This window comes from Littorina saxatilis, linkage group LG7 (assembly GCF_037325665.1).
Source record: "Littorina saxatilis isolate snail1 linkage group LG7, US_GU_Lsax_2.0, whole genome shotgun sequence".
Taxonomy (NCBI): Eukaryota; Metazoa; Mollusca; class Gastropoda; order Littorinimorpha; family Littorinidae; genus Littorina; species Littorina saxatilis.
In genome coordinates this window covers 37376931-37394920 of record NC_090251.1, presented here as the reverse complement: position 1 = coordinate 37394920, position 17990 = coordinate 37376931, and the positions used below count along the sequence as shown (strand labels likewise).

At 44.8% G+C, this 17990-nt stretch overlaps 1 protein-coding gene across 1 annotated transcript; it reads right to left on the bottom strand.

The window, feature by feature from the left end:
- Positions 1-503: 503 nt before the first annotated feature.
- LOC138971353 (neuroligin-4, X-linked-like) lies at positions 504-16980 on the bottom strand. The gene is made up of 10 exons (XM_070344073.1): positions 16380-16980; positions 15446-15612; positions 14459-14609; positions 12966-13151; positions 10262-10467; positions 7780-7951; positions 5666-5847; positions 3984-4116; positions 2251-2401; positions 504-775 (listed from the first exon to the last, which is right to left on the bottom strand). Exons 1-10 carry the CDS (start codon positions 16570-16572, stop codon positions 592-594), a joined length of 1725 nt encoding a protein of 574 aa, XP_070200174.1. The 5' UTR covers positions 16573-16980; the 3' UTR covers positions 504-591.
- Positions 16981-17990: the final 1010 nt, after the last annotated feature.

Genomic DNA, 17990 nt, shown 5'->3' with positions numbered 1-17990 from the left:
ATCGGGTTAGTGCTAGGACTGGTGCTGCGACTTGTGTCTTGTGTGTGGCGCACGTTATGTCATATATGTCAAAGCAGCACCGCCCTGATATGGCCCTTCGTGGTCGGCTGGGCGTTAAGCAAACAAACAAACAAACAAACCCCACAAAAACGATTAAATACTATGCACTAATCGTACAGCCAGTAAAATAGTCTCCACGAATCTGTCTTTCTTTTTGGTGTACCTTATCTGGTTCATAGATTCATACTGATTTTACGACGATTTGAAAATGACGAAAACTCACTTGCAACAGTGGGCGCGAAGGAGTTGCGTTTCTTTTGCCGCCTACTGTTCATGCTAGAGAGGAAGAGAGAACTTTGACACACACGGAAGAGAGTGGACGTGTTTTTGTAGTGTGTTTTTGAAGAGGAAGAGGATGAGGTCGAGGGGGGGGGGGGGGGGGTGGTAAAGATGTTTGTAAATCTGATTAGAATCACCACACAAGGTCCCATCGGTCAACACGGTTTATAAGCTACACACTTTTTATTCCTCAATAAATCAAACTATAATCACATGAGAAAAAACATCTCAAATATTCTAAATCATTTCATGTCAACCAATAATGCCATTTTGACCGGCTCTGGCGAGTTTGGGGATGACGTCATTCCAGAGTTTAACTCCAGGAGTGTCAGGGGCACTTGTCATCACGGACTGAACGTTAATATCAAGATATCTTGGCGTTGCTGTTGTCCATGGCAACCACTGAAAGCTGCTTACGCCATTTGGTGTCGGGTTCCTGGACGGAAAAGAAGGGTTTGATAAATTCAAGAGCAATGTCCCAAATTAAAAGAAGTCGTTGCAAGGAAGGCTTAAGTCTTACCAAACTTTACAGACAAAGAGAACTGTGGAAGAGTGTTGAATCTGAGGTACAATCGTCATTGAAAGCAATAGTTTTGATTTTAAAATTTGATTCATTCCGTAAACTTTGTCACCTTGTGCCAAAGATAGAACAACACGGAGAGGGTTAATGTGGGACACCGTCCTTGAATAGTTTCTTAGAACTAAAATCTGACCAAGAACCGCGCAATGATGCAGTAAAAGAAAACAAAATTTTAAGGAACAAATTATGTGCGTTTTATGATGATATCAGGCACAATTTGCGGACACTGTTGCCTTACGTGTGTTGTAAGATAAAAGCCTGAATTCAAAACGCTTAAGGAGGTAGACCTACCTAGCGTTGGGTGTATTGTTGTTTATTTTTGCTACATAGTAACATCTCAGTGGATTTTGATGGGATTTGGTGGGCATCTATGTCAGTTATGTAGCTTTTCAGGAAAATAATTGGTTACCTGATAGATTTTCACAAACATGAGAAAAAAATAAATGTTGGTATCACTTTTTACATAATATTTCTTACACTTTTTTATCACTGAAAGCTGTACTTTGGAAAAGTGATGAAAACAAGTTTACCTGGAGCCTGAACTAGAGAAAAGCAGGTATGTGGCTTATTACCAGTAAACGCCATGTACACAATTTCATTTAAAACATAATTAATCTCTCCTTAGTTTAAATGATGATATTTTGTATCTGTCTGTTTGATTACAGTTTGGCTAGTTTAGGATCCAGCTATGGGTAAAATCTATTTTCAGTACAAATTACAAGGCTCTAGCATGAAAACTGAGAAAACTGAAAAGTGGCGTTTTCGGAGAAAATCTGCATGCTAAAATTCGTTAGTTTTAGTGTGCAATTAAAATAAAGAGTAAAATGGGACCAGATTTTGGGTTTTTAGGGTGATACACACCTGCTTAGAACACTCATATCAGACTTATTCTCCACTTTGGATTGGAATTGATTGAAAACTCAAAGTGTAAATGAAAATAGATAGATTTAGCTTTCTAATGATGCCACACACTAGTAGGTTCTCAAAAAAAGCATTTTTTTCAAACTCTAGGTAGGTCTACTCCCTTAATAAGTTCAGCATAACCATTACGAAACTATCTTTTCTTCTCATGCAGTTGGGTCCAGCATTTCCATTTACTGTTACATTGCATGGATTTTGTTTTAATCAAAAATTAAGTGGGTCCTTATCTTACTTCCATCATCATTTTTGTGAAGCAAACGTTGGTGGTTTCTTTGTATGTGTTGTGCGTGCGTGCGTCAGTTTTATTACTTGTTACTGAGCGCGCATGTGATTGTTAACCCATATTTGGTTGGCCCTGACCATTTACTCATACTTAGTAACGCTGCTCAGGGCTGGCCATTAACACATACCCATATTTGGCAAAATTGCTCCACAGCGTCATCATTTCTTGTGCTATGCGTTTGTCGTCACTGGTCCAGCTTGACACAAAAGAATGGACAATCTGAGTGTCGGCTAAAGGGTACCCGAAGACGTAAGACAGTTCGTCAGCGTGAACGGTCCCTGAAAGAAAGACAGAAAGAACATGTCCTGAGAATCATAGTCCGATGGTGCTGGGTAGAGGTCTTCTAACCAGATGTGAAATTAAGCACATAAAAGGGGTATTGTGGGTTTCTGTAAAAATGACCAAACTCATGGATTAATTTCTAAGCCGAATCCAGGAATCCTCGATTATAATAATAACAAGAAGAGCAAACGCTCGATCGAGTCACTTTCGCAGTTCTGAATATTATATGAGGCATCAGATGGACAGGAAGAAATTGCTATTCACAACACAATGAGTCACGTTCACATAAAATTTGAGCCCGGTCACTTTTATAGTTTCCGAGAAAAGCCCAACGTTAAGTTGTGTGTTGCCGAACAGAAAAGGCTAGTTATCTCCCTTGTTTTTCTGATAACGTTCGTAAAAGGCTACAGATGTAAATACTTTGATGTAAAGAATAATCCTACAAAGTTTCAATCACATCCGATGAACTTTGTCAAAGATATAAAATGTCTAATTTTTCCTTTGACGCTGACCTGTGACCTTGAAAAAGGTCAAAGGTCAACGAAACCATCGTTAAAGTGTAGAGGTCATTGGAGGTCACGACTAAACAAAATATGAGCCCGATCGCTTTGATAGTTTCCGAGAAAAGTCCAACGTTAAGGTGGTGTCTACGGACGGCCGGCCGGCCGGACGGCCGGCCGGACAGACTAACACTGACCGATTACATAGAGTCACATTTTCTCAAGTGACTCAATAATAATAATAAGAAGAACATTTATATAGCGCTAAATCAAAAACTTTCGTTAAAAAGGCTTGCTCTAAGCGCTTGACATCTAAACTAAAACGTCATTCACACTCTTTACAATGATGTACAAGAACTTCATGTCACACTCTTTCATTCAGTATAGCACCATTCACACAGTTGTTATTCTGTACAAGACAATAAGTTAGTCTAACATTTAGAATGTTCATAAGATGAAAACAAGAGACTGCACCCCTGATTATGTGTAATCATCATTTTTCGGAGTTTAATTTCCTGTTTATAATAGCTTTTGCTCGCAGGCTTCTTCTCTATAAATTGTGTGTGAACTTGTGTTGCACATCTTCACAGATGCTCCAGCTGAGCATTCCAAAGGCCGGGCACGGTTGGCCTAGTGGTAAGGCGTCCGCCCCGTGATCGGGAGGTCGTGGGTTCGAACCCCGGCCGGGTCATACCTAAGACTTTAAAATTGGCAATCTAGTGCATGGCTGCTCCGCCTGGCGTCTGGCATTATGGGGTTAGTGCTAGGACTGGTTGGTCCGGTGTCAGAATAATGTGACTGGGTGAGACATGAAGCCTGTGCTGCGACTTCTGTCTTGTGTGTGGCGCACGTTATATGTCAAAGCAGCACCGCCCTGATATGGCCCTTCGTGGTCGGCTGGGCGTTAAGCAAACAAACAAACACAAGCATTCCAAGGTACGGACACGCGCACGTAACGACTACGATGATGATCATGACTATGATAACAACGACGATAATTACAACGACGACGACAATGGTAGCGCACATATATATACCGAGCAGAAAGAAGAAGAGGTATCTGACAGGATTTGCTTACCTTGCCAGTCCTTGTTCAACCTGTTCGCAGATCGGAAAGAGAAGCGGTAGAGATACTCCGTTTTGCCGTGGGCGTTGAAGTACAGCTTCTGCTCCTCGTAGATGCTTGCAATGAAGTCAAAGTCCGTCACCATCTGCACACAGTTGGTCAAGCTAAAAAAACAATGTTGTTGGAACGTTTGTTATTAACAAAACAATACGTTACTGTCACATACATATATATCGACCCAACGGTCTTTATAGTGCACAGACAAACAATTAGTAACAAGAACTTAGCTTGACGGAATGTTCGGCCGCTTGCTAGGAAGTCACAAACACAGTTGGTCAAGTTTATGACAAGCGTATCTAGTTCGAGACTCACATGATCAGTATGTGGTCGCGCTAGTCCATATTACAAACCGGTATCTGACCACAAGCGAGAGTCGTGGGATGGTATGCACAAGAAAGTGTTCAACTGGGTGGGAACCAATCCCGGCCGGAGTGGCTGAAATCTCAAACAAATCTCAGTTTCAACCAGTCCGATCCAGCGCTTGGTTCCCATCTGGTTGAGCACTTTCTCCCGGTTTACACTATCCCTGGCACCCTAAAGGCGGTCCATAACAGAGCTCGAAGTCGACAATGCGAAATTATCTTGCCGAAAACTCGGTGCTAAAGCTCCGAACCGCCAGTTTCGCAACGTATACTTCGCCTAATTAAGGACAGGCCTTGGAATCCGGTCACTCAGATACATCGACAATTCGCGACAAAAACGTGTGACAACTAGTAACCACGCAGGGATTATAATACGCGAAGAAATAACAGAAACACAGAACAATTAAGTTGTGAGAGGACATTACAACAGTTATGACGGTCCGGCTAATACTGCTGTTTCTGAATTCATCTGATGTGTCAACACCCATCGTACAGAACCTTGTACGCTCAGGCCACGGATACGACACCCATTCTCTGGCCTCTCAAACGAAGATTTGGTGTGTTTGTGTTTTTGTTTTGTTTTGTTGTTATCGCTGTTATATTTGTGTGTCTGTGTGTTTCAAAGTTTTTTCCCTCTACATTTCCAAATTCTGCGGCCACATGGGAATAGTGTTGTCCAGGTGACTAGAATGTACCCTATCTTCTTTTGCGTTCCTGTGCTTTTAATTAAATATCACGGTCCCCTCATGGAGTTGTACGTCCCACGTTGATTTTTCACCCTATCATTTGGGCAGCATGACTCCGTACTCGAGGGTGAACGTGGTGCTAATGCATCTGTATATATGTGTTTCTAAGCCCCTCGACTTTCTCTGGAAACTCAGAATCTTTACCGTTCGGATCGGTCTTTGTGCATGCAATTGTGTACAGAATAATTCATGTATGTATGGTTTTTTTTGAGGCGCTTAGAACTGTTGTAGGATTTGCACTTATCCTAATTCTTATTATTATTCTGCATTTGCGTACAAAAGTGGTACGATTCCGTCCGCTTAGACTTTGCACTGAACGATGCTTTTCAGAAATACAGGGATTACAACTTCATTTGGGTATTTTAAATCTGTTTGGGCTTAATGCAGAGCCGTTAAATGTAGGCCTATGGTAAAATCGGTTGGTATAGCAGGTGTTATTAAAATTGGGTACCCTTCAACACACATTTCCCCGATAGCGACGAGCTTGTTACAAGATAACCTATCCAACACAAATAAGGGACCATACCTGGAAATAAGCAGCTCGCAGCTGCTTGGGGCCCACAAGGCCAGGCCTGGTGACGTAGGTCTCCATCACCAGGTCAAACGCCTTGTCCTCGTTCAGCTTGTACTGCCTCAGGACTGCGTTGTGCACGAAGGCCCTCGTCAGGTTCTTCACTTCATTCATCGTAAAACCATCGTCATCGGGATCTGACATGAAATCGACTCAGGTGCGAACGTCTGGCTGGCTTTGGGCGGGCTACTAAGGACTTAGTTATGCTCTGTACGTGTGCAAACGAGGGCAAAGACGGGCAAAGAAACTAAGAAACAAACAAACACCAAAAGGAGCGAATGCTCCTTCGACTCATTTTCGTCATACGTATCATAAAATTAATCAGAAGCAAATTATAATTTCCAGTCGTTCTAGCTCCATGGACGTTCAAGAAAATAGATTTCATATTTATTGACAAACAACCAAAGCGAATGCTCCTACGACTCTCCTTTGTCATACGTAGGGGAAAGGCTCCTAATATGGACCGGCTCCTTATATGGACCACCTCCTGTTCTGACAAACTAACGGCGCTAGAGCGCTCAAAACAATTTCATTCGCTGTATTCACCCTCTCTGGATAACGTGCACATGTTAAAACAGTTGCAGATACACAAACCTCAAAACCGTTAGGCTTTTTCTCTTTTTTTCACTTTTGGCAGCGTTCACTCTAAATTTGCCGCCTAAAAAGGACTCGTTTCTGTCCACAGCCAAAGCTTTTATCACACAAAAATTGCTATATATGACAGCTCAGACCGTATTTGTTACATTTAAGCAGTGTTGACCCCGATTTTCTGCTGCAAACAAAAAATAATAGCAAAATCTCAAAGTATGTGTGAGTCCCCTAATATGGACCACCTTCAACAAATCGAAGAAAATAAAAGCTAAAGGCTATTTTCATTAATTCATTAAGAAGCTTGCTGAAAATAACCTATAACTAGCCCTCGGGATTTCCAAAAAATATAACAAATAGTCTTCTTTTCGTAGAAGTTGATAATTTCACTTATTTTCACTCAGTTTTTAATAAGCTTCTTTAGTTTCCTGGTGTTCTTCAAATAATGCTCTCATCAACCCGAAACAGATAAATCTAAATCATATGTTGATTAGTCTGACTTGCCCACCAAGTTGAATCATGCTATTTTGAAGTGTAGGGGGCTTTTTACAGTGATTCGTGAAGGCCGCTTCACTGGTCCATATTGGGCGCCCAGGCTCCTAATATGGACCATTTGTGAATTTTTCTGTATTTAATTTTTGCTGAATGTCTATCAGAGCTATTTCACTCTAATTAGGCCTAACGGTTAACCTAAGAGAGAATGACTACCAAACACAAAATGAAACTTTTTCGCAAGAAAGCAAGCTAGTTATCGGCATGAAACAAAAAGTGGTCCATATTAGCAGCCCTTCCCCTACTGCATGTATGGACCATAAACACATTACCTTCTGCTCTAGCTCCATGAACGTTCGAGAAAACGATGATTTTCTACTTTGACCTTGAAATTTGATCAAGATCAACAAGATTCGGGTTATGGCATGTCCAGTGGTCATTAAACTTTGGAAGCACGAGCAGATAACTCTTAATCTGCTTGTGGTGGGAGTGTGTAAAGTCTCAACGCGCCAGCTGAGCTCCAAACACATGAGAGGAAAACTCAACGTTAAGTGGATGGTGTTTTTTTTGGTCAACGGGCGGTCTAACAACGCTCGTTACTGAGACTCTCGATCCTGATTGCTTAGGTGAGTCGGACACCATAGAGGCCAGGCCGCTCGGATAACTGTTTTCTTACAGATCTCGAATCAGATTTTGGACACATGCATGCTTACCTTGACCTATGCAATACAGTATTCGGACTTCCAGTATGCATAGAATGTATAATTAAAGATAGTCACGTTAAGCGATAGAAGTCTTTCATTGAACTGATGATAACCGATTGATAATGAAATATTAAAAAAAAAATTTTTTTAAATGTACATCATGTCATAATCACTGCATAAATAGAAAAGTACGTTTCGTGGGCATATTAATTTGTCTTCTTAATGTGCATGTGTCATCACTATTTTATATCCGGAGCAAAGTTTAAACAAAAAGTACCCTCATACCCAAAACTTGTTGGCCCAAGGCCAGTTCGTCCTTGTTGAATCCTCTGATGACGGTGACGTTGTTGAACCAACCATCACGCAGAATCACGTCGGGGGTTGCAGTGAACAGCCCGACTTTGCCAAAATTCACCTCTGGTATTGGAGCGAACGTCAGTCGGTTGTCGTTTTCGAGCTGGAAGAAAAAAAAAGACAAGGAGTTGGTATAGCTACACTACTGCAGACGGATTAAGGATGCCCTTTATCCCTTCTTGTTTCTGTGTGTCGCTTCCGCCATCTGGACATGCAGCCTCTGCCTGGTTGGCCGACAACTTGAACGACAAAGCGAGGCTTGCTTGGCCTTGACCTCTACTAACGTGTCGTGTGTCTGTGTGTCGCTTCCGCCACGCAGCCGACAACTTGAACGACAAAGCCAGGTTTGCTTGGCCTTGACCTCTACTAACGTGTCGTGTTTCTGTGTGTCGCTTCCGCCACGCAGCCGACAACTTGAACGACAAAGCCAGGTTTTCTTGGCCTTGACCTCCACTAACGTGTCGTGTTTCTGTGTGTCGCTTCCGCCACGCAGCCGACAACTTGAACGACAAAGCCAGGTTTGCTTGGCCTTGACCTCTACTAACGTGTCGTGTTTCTGTGTGTCGCTTCCGCCACGCAGCCGACAACTTGAACGACAAAGCCAGGTTTGCTTGGCCTTGACCTCTACTAACGTGTCGTGTTTCTGTGTGTCGCTTCCGCCACGCAGCCGACAACTTGAACGACAAAGCCAGGTTTGCTTGGCCTTGACCTCTACTAACGTGTCGTGTTTCTGTGTGTCGCTTCCGCCACGCAGCCGACAACTTGAACGACAAAGCCAGGTTTGCTTGGCCTTGACCTCTACTAACGTGTCGTGTTTCTGTGTGTTGCTTCCGCCATGCAGCCGAGAACTTGAACGACAAAGCCAGGTTTGCTTGGCCTTGACCTCTACTAACGTGTCGTGTTTCTGTGTGTCGCTTCCGCCACGCAGCCGACAACTTGAACGACAAAGCGAGGCTTGCTTGGCCTTGACCTCTACTAACGTGTCGTGTTTCTGTGTGTTGCTTCCGCCATGCAGCCGACAACTTGAACGACAAAGCCAGGTTTACTTGGCCTTGACCTCTACTAACGTGTCGTGTTTCTGTGTGTCGCTTCCGCCACGCAGCCGACAACTTGAACGACAAAGCCAGGTTTGCTTGGCCTTGACCTCTACTAACGTGTCGTGTTTCTGTGTGTCGCTTCCGCCACGCAGCCGACAACTTGAACGACAAAGCCAGGTTTGCTTGGCCTTGACCTCTACTAACGTGTCGTGTTTCTGTGTGTCGCTTCCGCCACGCAGCCGACAACTTGAACGACAAAGCCAGGTTTGCTTGGCCTTGACCTCTACTAACGTGTCGTGTTTCTGTGTGTCGCTTCCGCCACGCAGCCGACAACTTGAACGACAAAGCGAGGCTTGCTTGGCCTTGACCTCTACTAACGTGTCGTGTTTCTGTGTGTTGCTTCCGCCATGCAGCCGAGAACTTGAACGACAAAGCCAGGTTTGCTTGGCCTTGACCTCTACTAACGTGTCGTGTGTCTGTGTGTCGCTTCCGCCACGCAGCCGACAACTTGAACGACAAAGCCAGGTTTGCTTGGCCTTGACCTCTACTAACGTGTCGTGTGTCTGTGTGTCGCTTCCGCCACGCAGCCGACAACTTGAACGACAAAGCCAGGTTTGCTTGGCCTTGACCTCTACTAACGTGTCGTGTTTCTGTGTGTCGCTTCCGCCACGCAGCCGACAACTTGAACGACAAAGCCAGGCTTGCTTGGCCTTGACCTCTACTAACGTGTCGTGTTTCTGTGTGTCGCTTCCGCCACGCAGCCGACAACTTGAACGACAAAGCCAGGCTTGCTTGGCCTTGACCTCTACTAACGTGTCGTGTTTCTGTGTGTTGCTTCCGCCATGCAGCCGAGAACTTGAACGACAAAGCGAGGCTTGCTTGGCCTTGACCTCTACTAACGTGTCGTGTTTCTGTGTGTTGCTTCCGCCATGCAGCCGAGAACTTGAACGACAAAGCCAGGTTTGCTTGGCCTTGACCTCTACTAACGTGTCTTTCGAGAGCTTAGTGGCTGTTAGTTCAGTTACAGTTATGAATTGAAACGCAACCAAACCTTCGAGTCTCTCCTTCCACCTATTTTTCCTCTTAATTCTTCTTTTCACGGTGCTGAAGAGACGATAAACAGTGATAACCAACCAACCAGCCTCTTCATTTCACGGCCACACCTTACGACAAATACGCGTTCTGACAGAATACGTGCAATTTGTTTGTAATCAGCCGTGAAGCAAATTCAATGGAAAGCCTTGTTCTCTTGCAACCGCCCACCTGTAACCCTGTTGGTCTTAACACCCCCCCCTCTCTCTCTCTCTCTCTCTCTCTCTCTCTCTCTCTCTCTCTCTCTCTCTCTCTCTCTCTCAGCAATTAATGTCGAATCGCACCTCCATCTTGGACTGGGTTTCCACGATAACTCTGGGGTCCTTAGTTCTCAGGCACGCCACCAGGCGGATGGAATCGGTCACGTGGCACCCGAGTCGTGACGCCAGAGTGTGCGCCTGCGTCTTGGGCTCCGGCTCTGTGCCGAGCAGACGTATGGCCCACGGGCCCAGGGATGATCCGCTCTCCTGGATAGCTTTAGTGAACAGGCCTTGACGACAAAAGGAATAAAAAAAATCGATCTTTGACTGACTGAGCACAGGCACTCGACACGAGGTGGGCGGGATCAAAGTGGGCGGGGACTGCGGGTTGGATGATGCTCTCAAGACTACTACTATTATATAATAGAAATACTAGGAAAGAAGACCTTCCTGCTAGCGAAATACCAAAGACAGTCACTAATCGGTATTGTACCTGTGGGACTTCTTCTTCTTCTTCTGCGTTCGTGGGCTGAAACTCCCACGTACACTACGTGTTTTTTGCACAAGTGGAATTTTACGTGTATGACCGTTTTTACCCCGCCATTTAGGCAGCCATACTCCGCTTTCGGGGAAGTACCTGTGGGACAGGAACCATCATCAGAAAACCTTCCATCACCTAACCACGTGACATCCAACCACATAACCCCGCCCACCTCGTCAAGTGTCGAGTGCCTGTGTGACTGAGTACAACACTCGGCAGGCCGTTCGTTGTCGAGAGAAATGAGTATGCCGGATTATGATAACTCATCATACAAGAAGTCGAAATGACAAACAACCCGCCTTCAATGAGGACCTTGGGTCTTTGAGACAAATTGCAAACAAAAATAATTGACTAAGTTGGTGGTTTACAAAGTAGAACAGTAAGTCCCGTTGTCGAGATAATTCAGTGCTCTGGAACATAATTACTCAACATATACTGTTCAAAAAAAGAAACGCATAGCTTGTAATATTTGGTTAATTTAGTTATATGGCTACAAGGATATCCACCAAACTGCAGAAAATGTTTATCTGGTCGTCGACCTTTCGTCCATTGCCACAAGTGAGCTCTGCACGTGACGCATGCGTTATCAGTGGCTACAATGTCAAAATTGCTCATTTGGCATGACCACTCGTCATGCTTCAGTGTAATCTCGTGAAACTCGGGGAATATTGAGCTCTCACCATGTCATCAAAAACCCATAAAAGCGGATTGTTCGCCACAAAGAAATCAGACGACAATTCAGCGACGAAAGATGGCCCGATTGAGCAGAGAAGACCGCCAAATTGCATTGGGTCGTTTACAAGCAGGCCAAAGTCCAAGTGCAATCGCCAGGCACTTCCACGTGTCCCAGAGCACCATCAGTAGACTGTGGGTCAGGTTTCAAGCCACTGGCTCCGTTGCTGACTTGCCACAAGCGGGAAGACCAAGGGCGACAACTGCTGCTCACGACCGCTTCATACGGCTCCGCCACCTCCGGAATCGTTTCCTGTCGGCCTCATCTTCTGTCCAGGCTCTCCCCGGGCCACACCGATTATCGGACCAGACCGTGCGGAACCGCCTGCATGAAGCTGGTTTGAGAGCTCGCAGACCTCACAGAGGAGCTGTCCTCACCCGCCGCCATCGCCAGAACCGAGTGCAGTGGGGCAACCAGCACCTTCGCTGGACCGTCCGGAATCACTGGAGACACGTGTGGTTTAGCGACGAGTCCTACTTCCTGCTCCAGCGACATGATGGTCGGAGGAGGGTCTACCGGAGAGTAAACGAACGTTACGCGCCCAACTGTGTGGATGAGGCACCCGTTCATGGTGGTGGAGGCGTCATGGTGTGGGGGGCGATCAATACCGCTGGAAGGAGCACCCTGGTGCACGTCCAAGGACGCATAACTGCCCAGCGATACGTGGAGGAAATTCTGCGCCCACACGCCCTTCCTCTTCTGGCTGACCAGGATGCCATATTCCAGCAGGACAACGCTCGCCCGCACACAGCACGACTCACCACCCAGTTCCTCACCGACCACCATGTCCAGGTGCTTCCCTGGCCATCCATGTCGCCAGACATGAACCCGATAGAACACCTCTGGGATGAATTGGACAGACGTGTGCGCAGGCGAGAAGAAGCGCCGGCAAATCACCGCGATCTATTGCAGGCACTTCAGGAGGAGTGGGACACCATCCCACAGCAAGATATCCGGCATCTGATCCAGTCCATGCCCAGAAGGTGCCGGGCAGTTGTTGCTGCTCAAGGCAGTCACACCCCCTACTCACTTGACAGCCTCGGCACCCAATCGTATTGATTGACTGATTGATTTGAAGATGCAAATGAACTGTGTGTGCATTCAACTGTGTCCATACCAAATTTCAAACAAATAATCTAAATATTGGATTTTCTGTTAATTTTTTCGACAAATAAAACAAATTTGGCAAGTAGCAACTATGCGTTTCTTTTTTTGAACAGTATATAAGAGGTCGAAATACATTACTGACAACCCTTTTTCAATAAGGGCTTTGTTGAGAAGATCGTTAGGTCTAAAGGAATAATGGAAAACGCCTTAAAAAAAAACGTTACAATTAAAGCTGCTTGACACGGTCGTGACGTTACCATAATACCCATCGGTTATTTAGTGCCTGGAATAGAGTGGACTACTAAAGGGTTCACCATTGAAGAGCTCGACAACGGATTAAATAATATTTAAACAAAACAACAGCAAAAGTCGTTGTTGAGAAAACAAACTCTGGGGTATTTTCTCACCTCGAGCAGCCCTGGTGATAACTAGCAGCGACACACAGCTGCTGCCAGCGCTCTCACCGAAGATGGTGACGTCATTGGGGTCGCCGTTGAAAGAGGAAATGGTGTCACGCACCCACCGCAATGCCCGAAGCTGATCCAGCAGTCCGTAATTTCCAATACTTGCGCCATCTTCTGTGCTTAGAAAGCCTGTGCAGCCAAAAAATAGATGTGTGTATTAATAAGTATAAATGTGTATTTCTTTTCATTATGTTGTAACACTTCTGCATGGCTGGAGAATTATTAAGCTTTTATTTATCTAAAATAATAAAATCAGTTTGAAAACAATGTTTTACTGTTATTCAATTATATAAAGATATATTCCTTTCGAGGTTCGTGCAATGCGGGCGGATCCATTTTGTATAATTTGATCGAGACATTTTTTGGTATGGTTAGATGGGTGGTTGGTTATTAATTGTAGTGTGTTTCGTGCAGTACGTGTTCTCGTGTTCCGATTTGAAATTCAGTTAGTTTAAACAATTTTATTCAGAAAGTTACAGATAACATTGCCGCATACAATCAAATTAATAAATAAAGCACAACAAGCAAACCGTATACCATCCTGAACTCAGGTCAAAATGAGTTTGGCTCATTCTCTCCCTGACAGGATGCCTTGAGTTTCCTTGTCTGACAAGGAAACCGATTTTTTTTAAAAAATTTTTTTATACATATTTAGAGCTTTTTGTAAGCTATTTTTCGCGGCTGTATTTACTGTGCAAACAACTCTAAATATGGCAAAAGTGTCACGTGATAATCAACCGTTTGGTTTCGGCGCTAACTGGAGCAGACGATTTTTTCTGTAACCAGTTGACAGTGATGAAACCATATATTACGGTCTCCTTCTGGCAGCAGTCCCAAAATTTCGACTTGTTTTGACCTTAGAACGATGTCTTTATCATAACTGTGAAGAACGGAACGGAGATCACTGTGGAAGTCGGCCAATCTGCAATCATTTTCGTCTCGCGAACACTGATCTCAAATTTAGATCAGTGCTCGCGAAAACCATATGGGAGATAACTCTGTATTTTTGTTTTGATAGATTCGCGTAGGACTGTAGCGTCCGGTCAGGGAGAGAATGAGCCGAACTCATTTTGACCTTAGTTCAGGATGACCGTATACGTGCTCATTTTTGCCGCAAGCAATATGATATTTGACTGAAATTCAGTTGTGTATTTTCAGTTTTTAAATCACGCCTGAGAACGATTTTAAAGGCGAAGACCACTTGCAACGAATACTCTCGCAACAACAACAACAAAAAAAAGTTAAACGGCGGAGAAGTTGTTTAATCAATCTGGCTGCCTTTGAAGAGGCTCCAGTGGTGATACGAGTGTTGGAACTCTCTGTTACCGCTTGCTAACTTGCTATTTCTGTCCCCAGTACTATAGCGACTATTTTGGGACATAACGTGGTTATATGCTAAGACACTCTGTTAAACGCTGACTCTGTTTATATCTCACCCAAAGCGCCGAGTCGGTAGTTGATGGTAACGAGTACCACCCCCTTCGATGCCAGCTGGGTTCCGTTGAAAAAGTTAGCCCCGCCCAGGTAATATCCGCCACCGTGGATCCACACCATCACAGGAAGGGGGCCACTGTTGGCGGAAGAAACCTGTCAGTCAAACAAATCCGGCATCGTTTTAATTTGCAGTTAAAGTGTAACGTAAGGCCTTTTGGAAAAGCTAATGCATGTACTTCAGGTCAACTTGATGTTCAAGTCTACACACAGAAGTGTCTCCCCAAACAGCTTACACACTCAACATTAAAAAACTATTTTTTCACCATCACGGGAAGGGGACTTATGTCCTTGGGTTATTACTATTACTCACAGATAGTCATACCAACACACCTGTCAAAGGAAAAACATCATTCAAGTTTTAGTTCTGTAACTCAATTCACAATTGAAGCGATAAACGCTAATATGTCACTAATACAAAAAACTAAAAAAATCTGAGAAAATTTGGTTTTAAAAATGAGGTAGACAAAGTGGATGTCATGAAAAGAAAATCAAAAATGAGTCTTAAAAGAGGGGGAGTCCTCAATCGAGGGGGTGGGTATCAGTCTGGTCTTAAAAGAGGGGGAGTCCTCAATCGAGGGGGTGGGTATCAGTCTGGTCTTAAAAGAGGGTGAGTCCTCAATCGAGGGGGTGGGTATCAGTCTGGTCTTAAAAGAGGGGGAGTCCTCAATGGAGGGGGTGGATATCAGTCTGGTCTTAAAAGAGGATGAGTCCTCAATGGAGGGGGTGGGTATCAGTCTGGTCTTAAAAGAGGGGGAGTCCTCAATCGAGGGGGTGGGTATCAGTCTGGTCTTAAAAGAGATGATTTTTTTTAAATGGAGGTAAATGGACCTTATTGATGGAAAATCAGATAAACTTGTATCTCAAGAAGGGGGAGTTTTAAAACGGGGTGGGGGTCCCATGCATGAACTGTACGTCAAGCGAGAACCCACTTTAGGCGTGTAGACGTTGAGGTACAGACAGTCCTCGGTTCCCACGGAGGTATCGTTGGCTGACGTATGGTACAGGGGACGCTGCGGACACATGGGACCGGGCACTGTGGCGTCGCGGGTTCCAGTCCACGCGTGGTTGGGTACTGGTCCGTGGAACCTCAGCGGTCCTGTGCACACAGGAACATCAGTTTGCACTCAAAACGTTTTCGAGGGACGTCACCATGCGGTGCACTTTAAAATGAATCGAGAGGGAGAAAAGTGTGGAGAGGGGGGGGGTATGGTGACAGAAATAGACAGACGCACAGGCAAACCACCATCCCCACACCCCACATCGCCGCCCCCCTCCCTCCCTCCTTCCCTCCTCCAGACACACCAACTCTGGCATCGTCTGAGTTTTTGAATGAATAGAGAGACTGAGAAAGGGTCGGCGGGATGGGGGATGGGGGGGGGGCTGGGCTGGGGGGGGGGGGGGTGAGGGAGTCGCAGCCGAGGTGACAGGCAGGCATACTCACAGTCAGCTAATTAGCCGGACACCACAACCCAGGAAATTTAATTTTAAAAATAAGGTAGACTTAAAGTGGAGGTCATGAAAAGAAAATCTAAAACAAGAGACCTAAAAGAGGATGAGTCCTCAATCGAGGGGGTGGGGATCAGTCTGGTCTTTAAAGAGAGGAAATCTTAAAACATAGGTAATTTGTTTAGACCTTATTGAATAGAAAATCAAAAAAACTGGGACCTCAAGAAACACCACACCCCATGACCCCGCACGTACTCACACACACACACACACACACCCAGCCTTCCGCCAAAGTGATAGCAAGCGTACCTGACTGTCTGTCTGTCTGTCTGTCTGTCTGTCTGTCTGTCTTTCTTTCTCTCTCTCTCTCTCTCTCTCTCTCTCTCCATCTCCCTCTCTCTCCCCTCCAGCACTTACCGACAGGCGGCTGGGCATACGGGATGCTGTAGTAAGTGTCCACGTATGAGTGAGGACCTACAGTAGTCCTGACACCCTTCAGTGCTCCGTGGGGCGTGTTGACCTGCACTGTCTGCTGTCCGGTCACGCCGCTGACCACCGGCACCGCCACCACCACCACACAGACCATCGAACACAGCACTGACCACACCATTGTCACCGCTGCCCAATGCTAAGCGCGTAAGCCTACAACTTCAGGTGCGCACCTCAGTGTAGAATGGTCAAAGCTATCTCTGATTCACATACAAGAGTATACCATTTGCATACATGTCTGTACACTTCTAGTTGTGTATTTAGTTAAAGGCACATTCCTTTAAAACAGTTCTGCTCACTATAGATATATTTCAAATCTGCCCTGACTTTCACAGTACCGTACTGGATAATTCATTAAAAAAAAAAGACCTGCTCTGCACAGAAAGCAGTCCGGCTGTTGATGGTTGGTGTGTGTCCAAGTAGAGGGTTGGCCTAATCCCATGTAAAATCCTGGCCAGATCTGAGTCGGTGTTGGGCCGAATTTGTCGTTGACACGGTGTCACGAACTGAAAACTCTGCCCGTGAACAATCCTTCTCATTGCGGTCAATACGCATGCGCTAACATGGGGAGATTAATCAGGTCGTGAACAACCTAACCCTAACCCTTACCCTTACCCAAACCCTGACCCTAACCCTAACCCATAGTTCGTTCGGTCAAAGGGTCGCATTTTTTAAGTCCAAGATTGGCGCATGCGCATTGACCGCAATGAGAAGGATTGTTCAGCAGAGGTTTCAGTTCGTGACAACGGCGCCGGAAGGACTGTGCCTTTGGGACTCTTTTTAGCATTGCTCGGAACTTGAACACCTATACTTGTACGGAGAACGACCTCCTTATCAGTTTGCGAGCACTCACTGTTTCCATGCTGTACATCGTTGCTTGAAGTGGAACAATACAGAGCGTTTACCTAATTTTTAATCCGAGTCATGTCATCTGTGCTCCATAAAACTATTGATACTGGAAATTCGACCCAGATATGGACTCGGATACATTGGTCATAGCAATAGTTCTAACATCAAGATTCAACAAGTCGCGTAAGGCGAAATTACTACATTTAGTCAAGCTGTGGAACTCACAGAATGAAACTGAACGCACTGCATTTTTTCACAATGACCGTAGTCCGCCGCTAGTGCAAAAGGCAGTGAAAGTGACGAGCCTGTTCAGCGCAGTAGCGGTTGCGCTGCGCTGCATAGCACGCTTTACTGTACCTCTCTTCGTTTTAACTTTCTGAGCGTGTTTTTAATCCAAACATATCATATCTATATGTTTTTGGAATCAGGAACCGACAAGGAATAAGATGAAATTGTTTTTAAAACGATTTCGGAAATTTAATTTTAATCATAATTTTTATATTTTTAATTTTCAGAGCTTGTTTTTAATCCGAATATAACATATCTATATGTTTTTGGAATCAGAACATGATAAAGAATAAAATAAAAGTAATTTTGGATCATTTTATAAAAAAATAATTTTAATTACAATTTTCAGATTTTTAATGACCAAAGTCATTAATTAATTTTTAAGCCTTCATGCTGAAATGC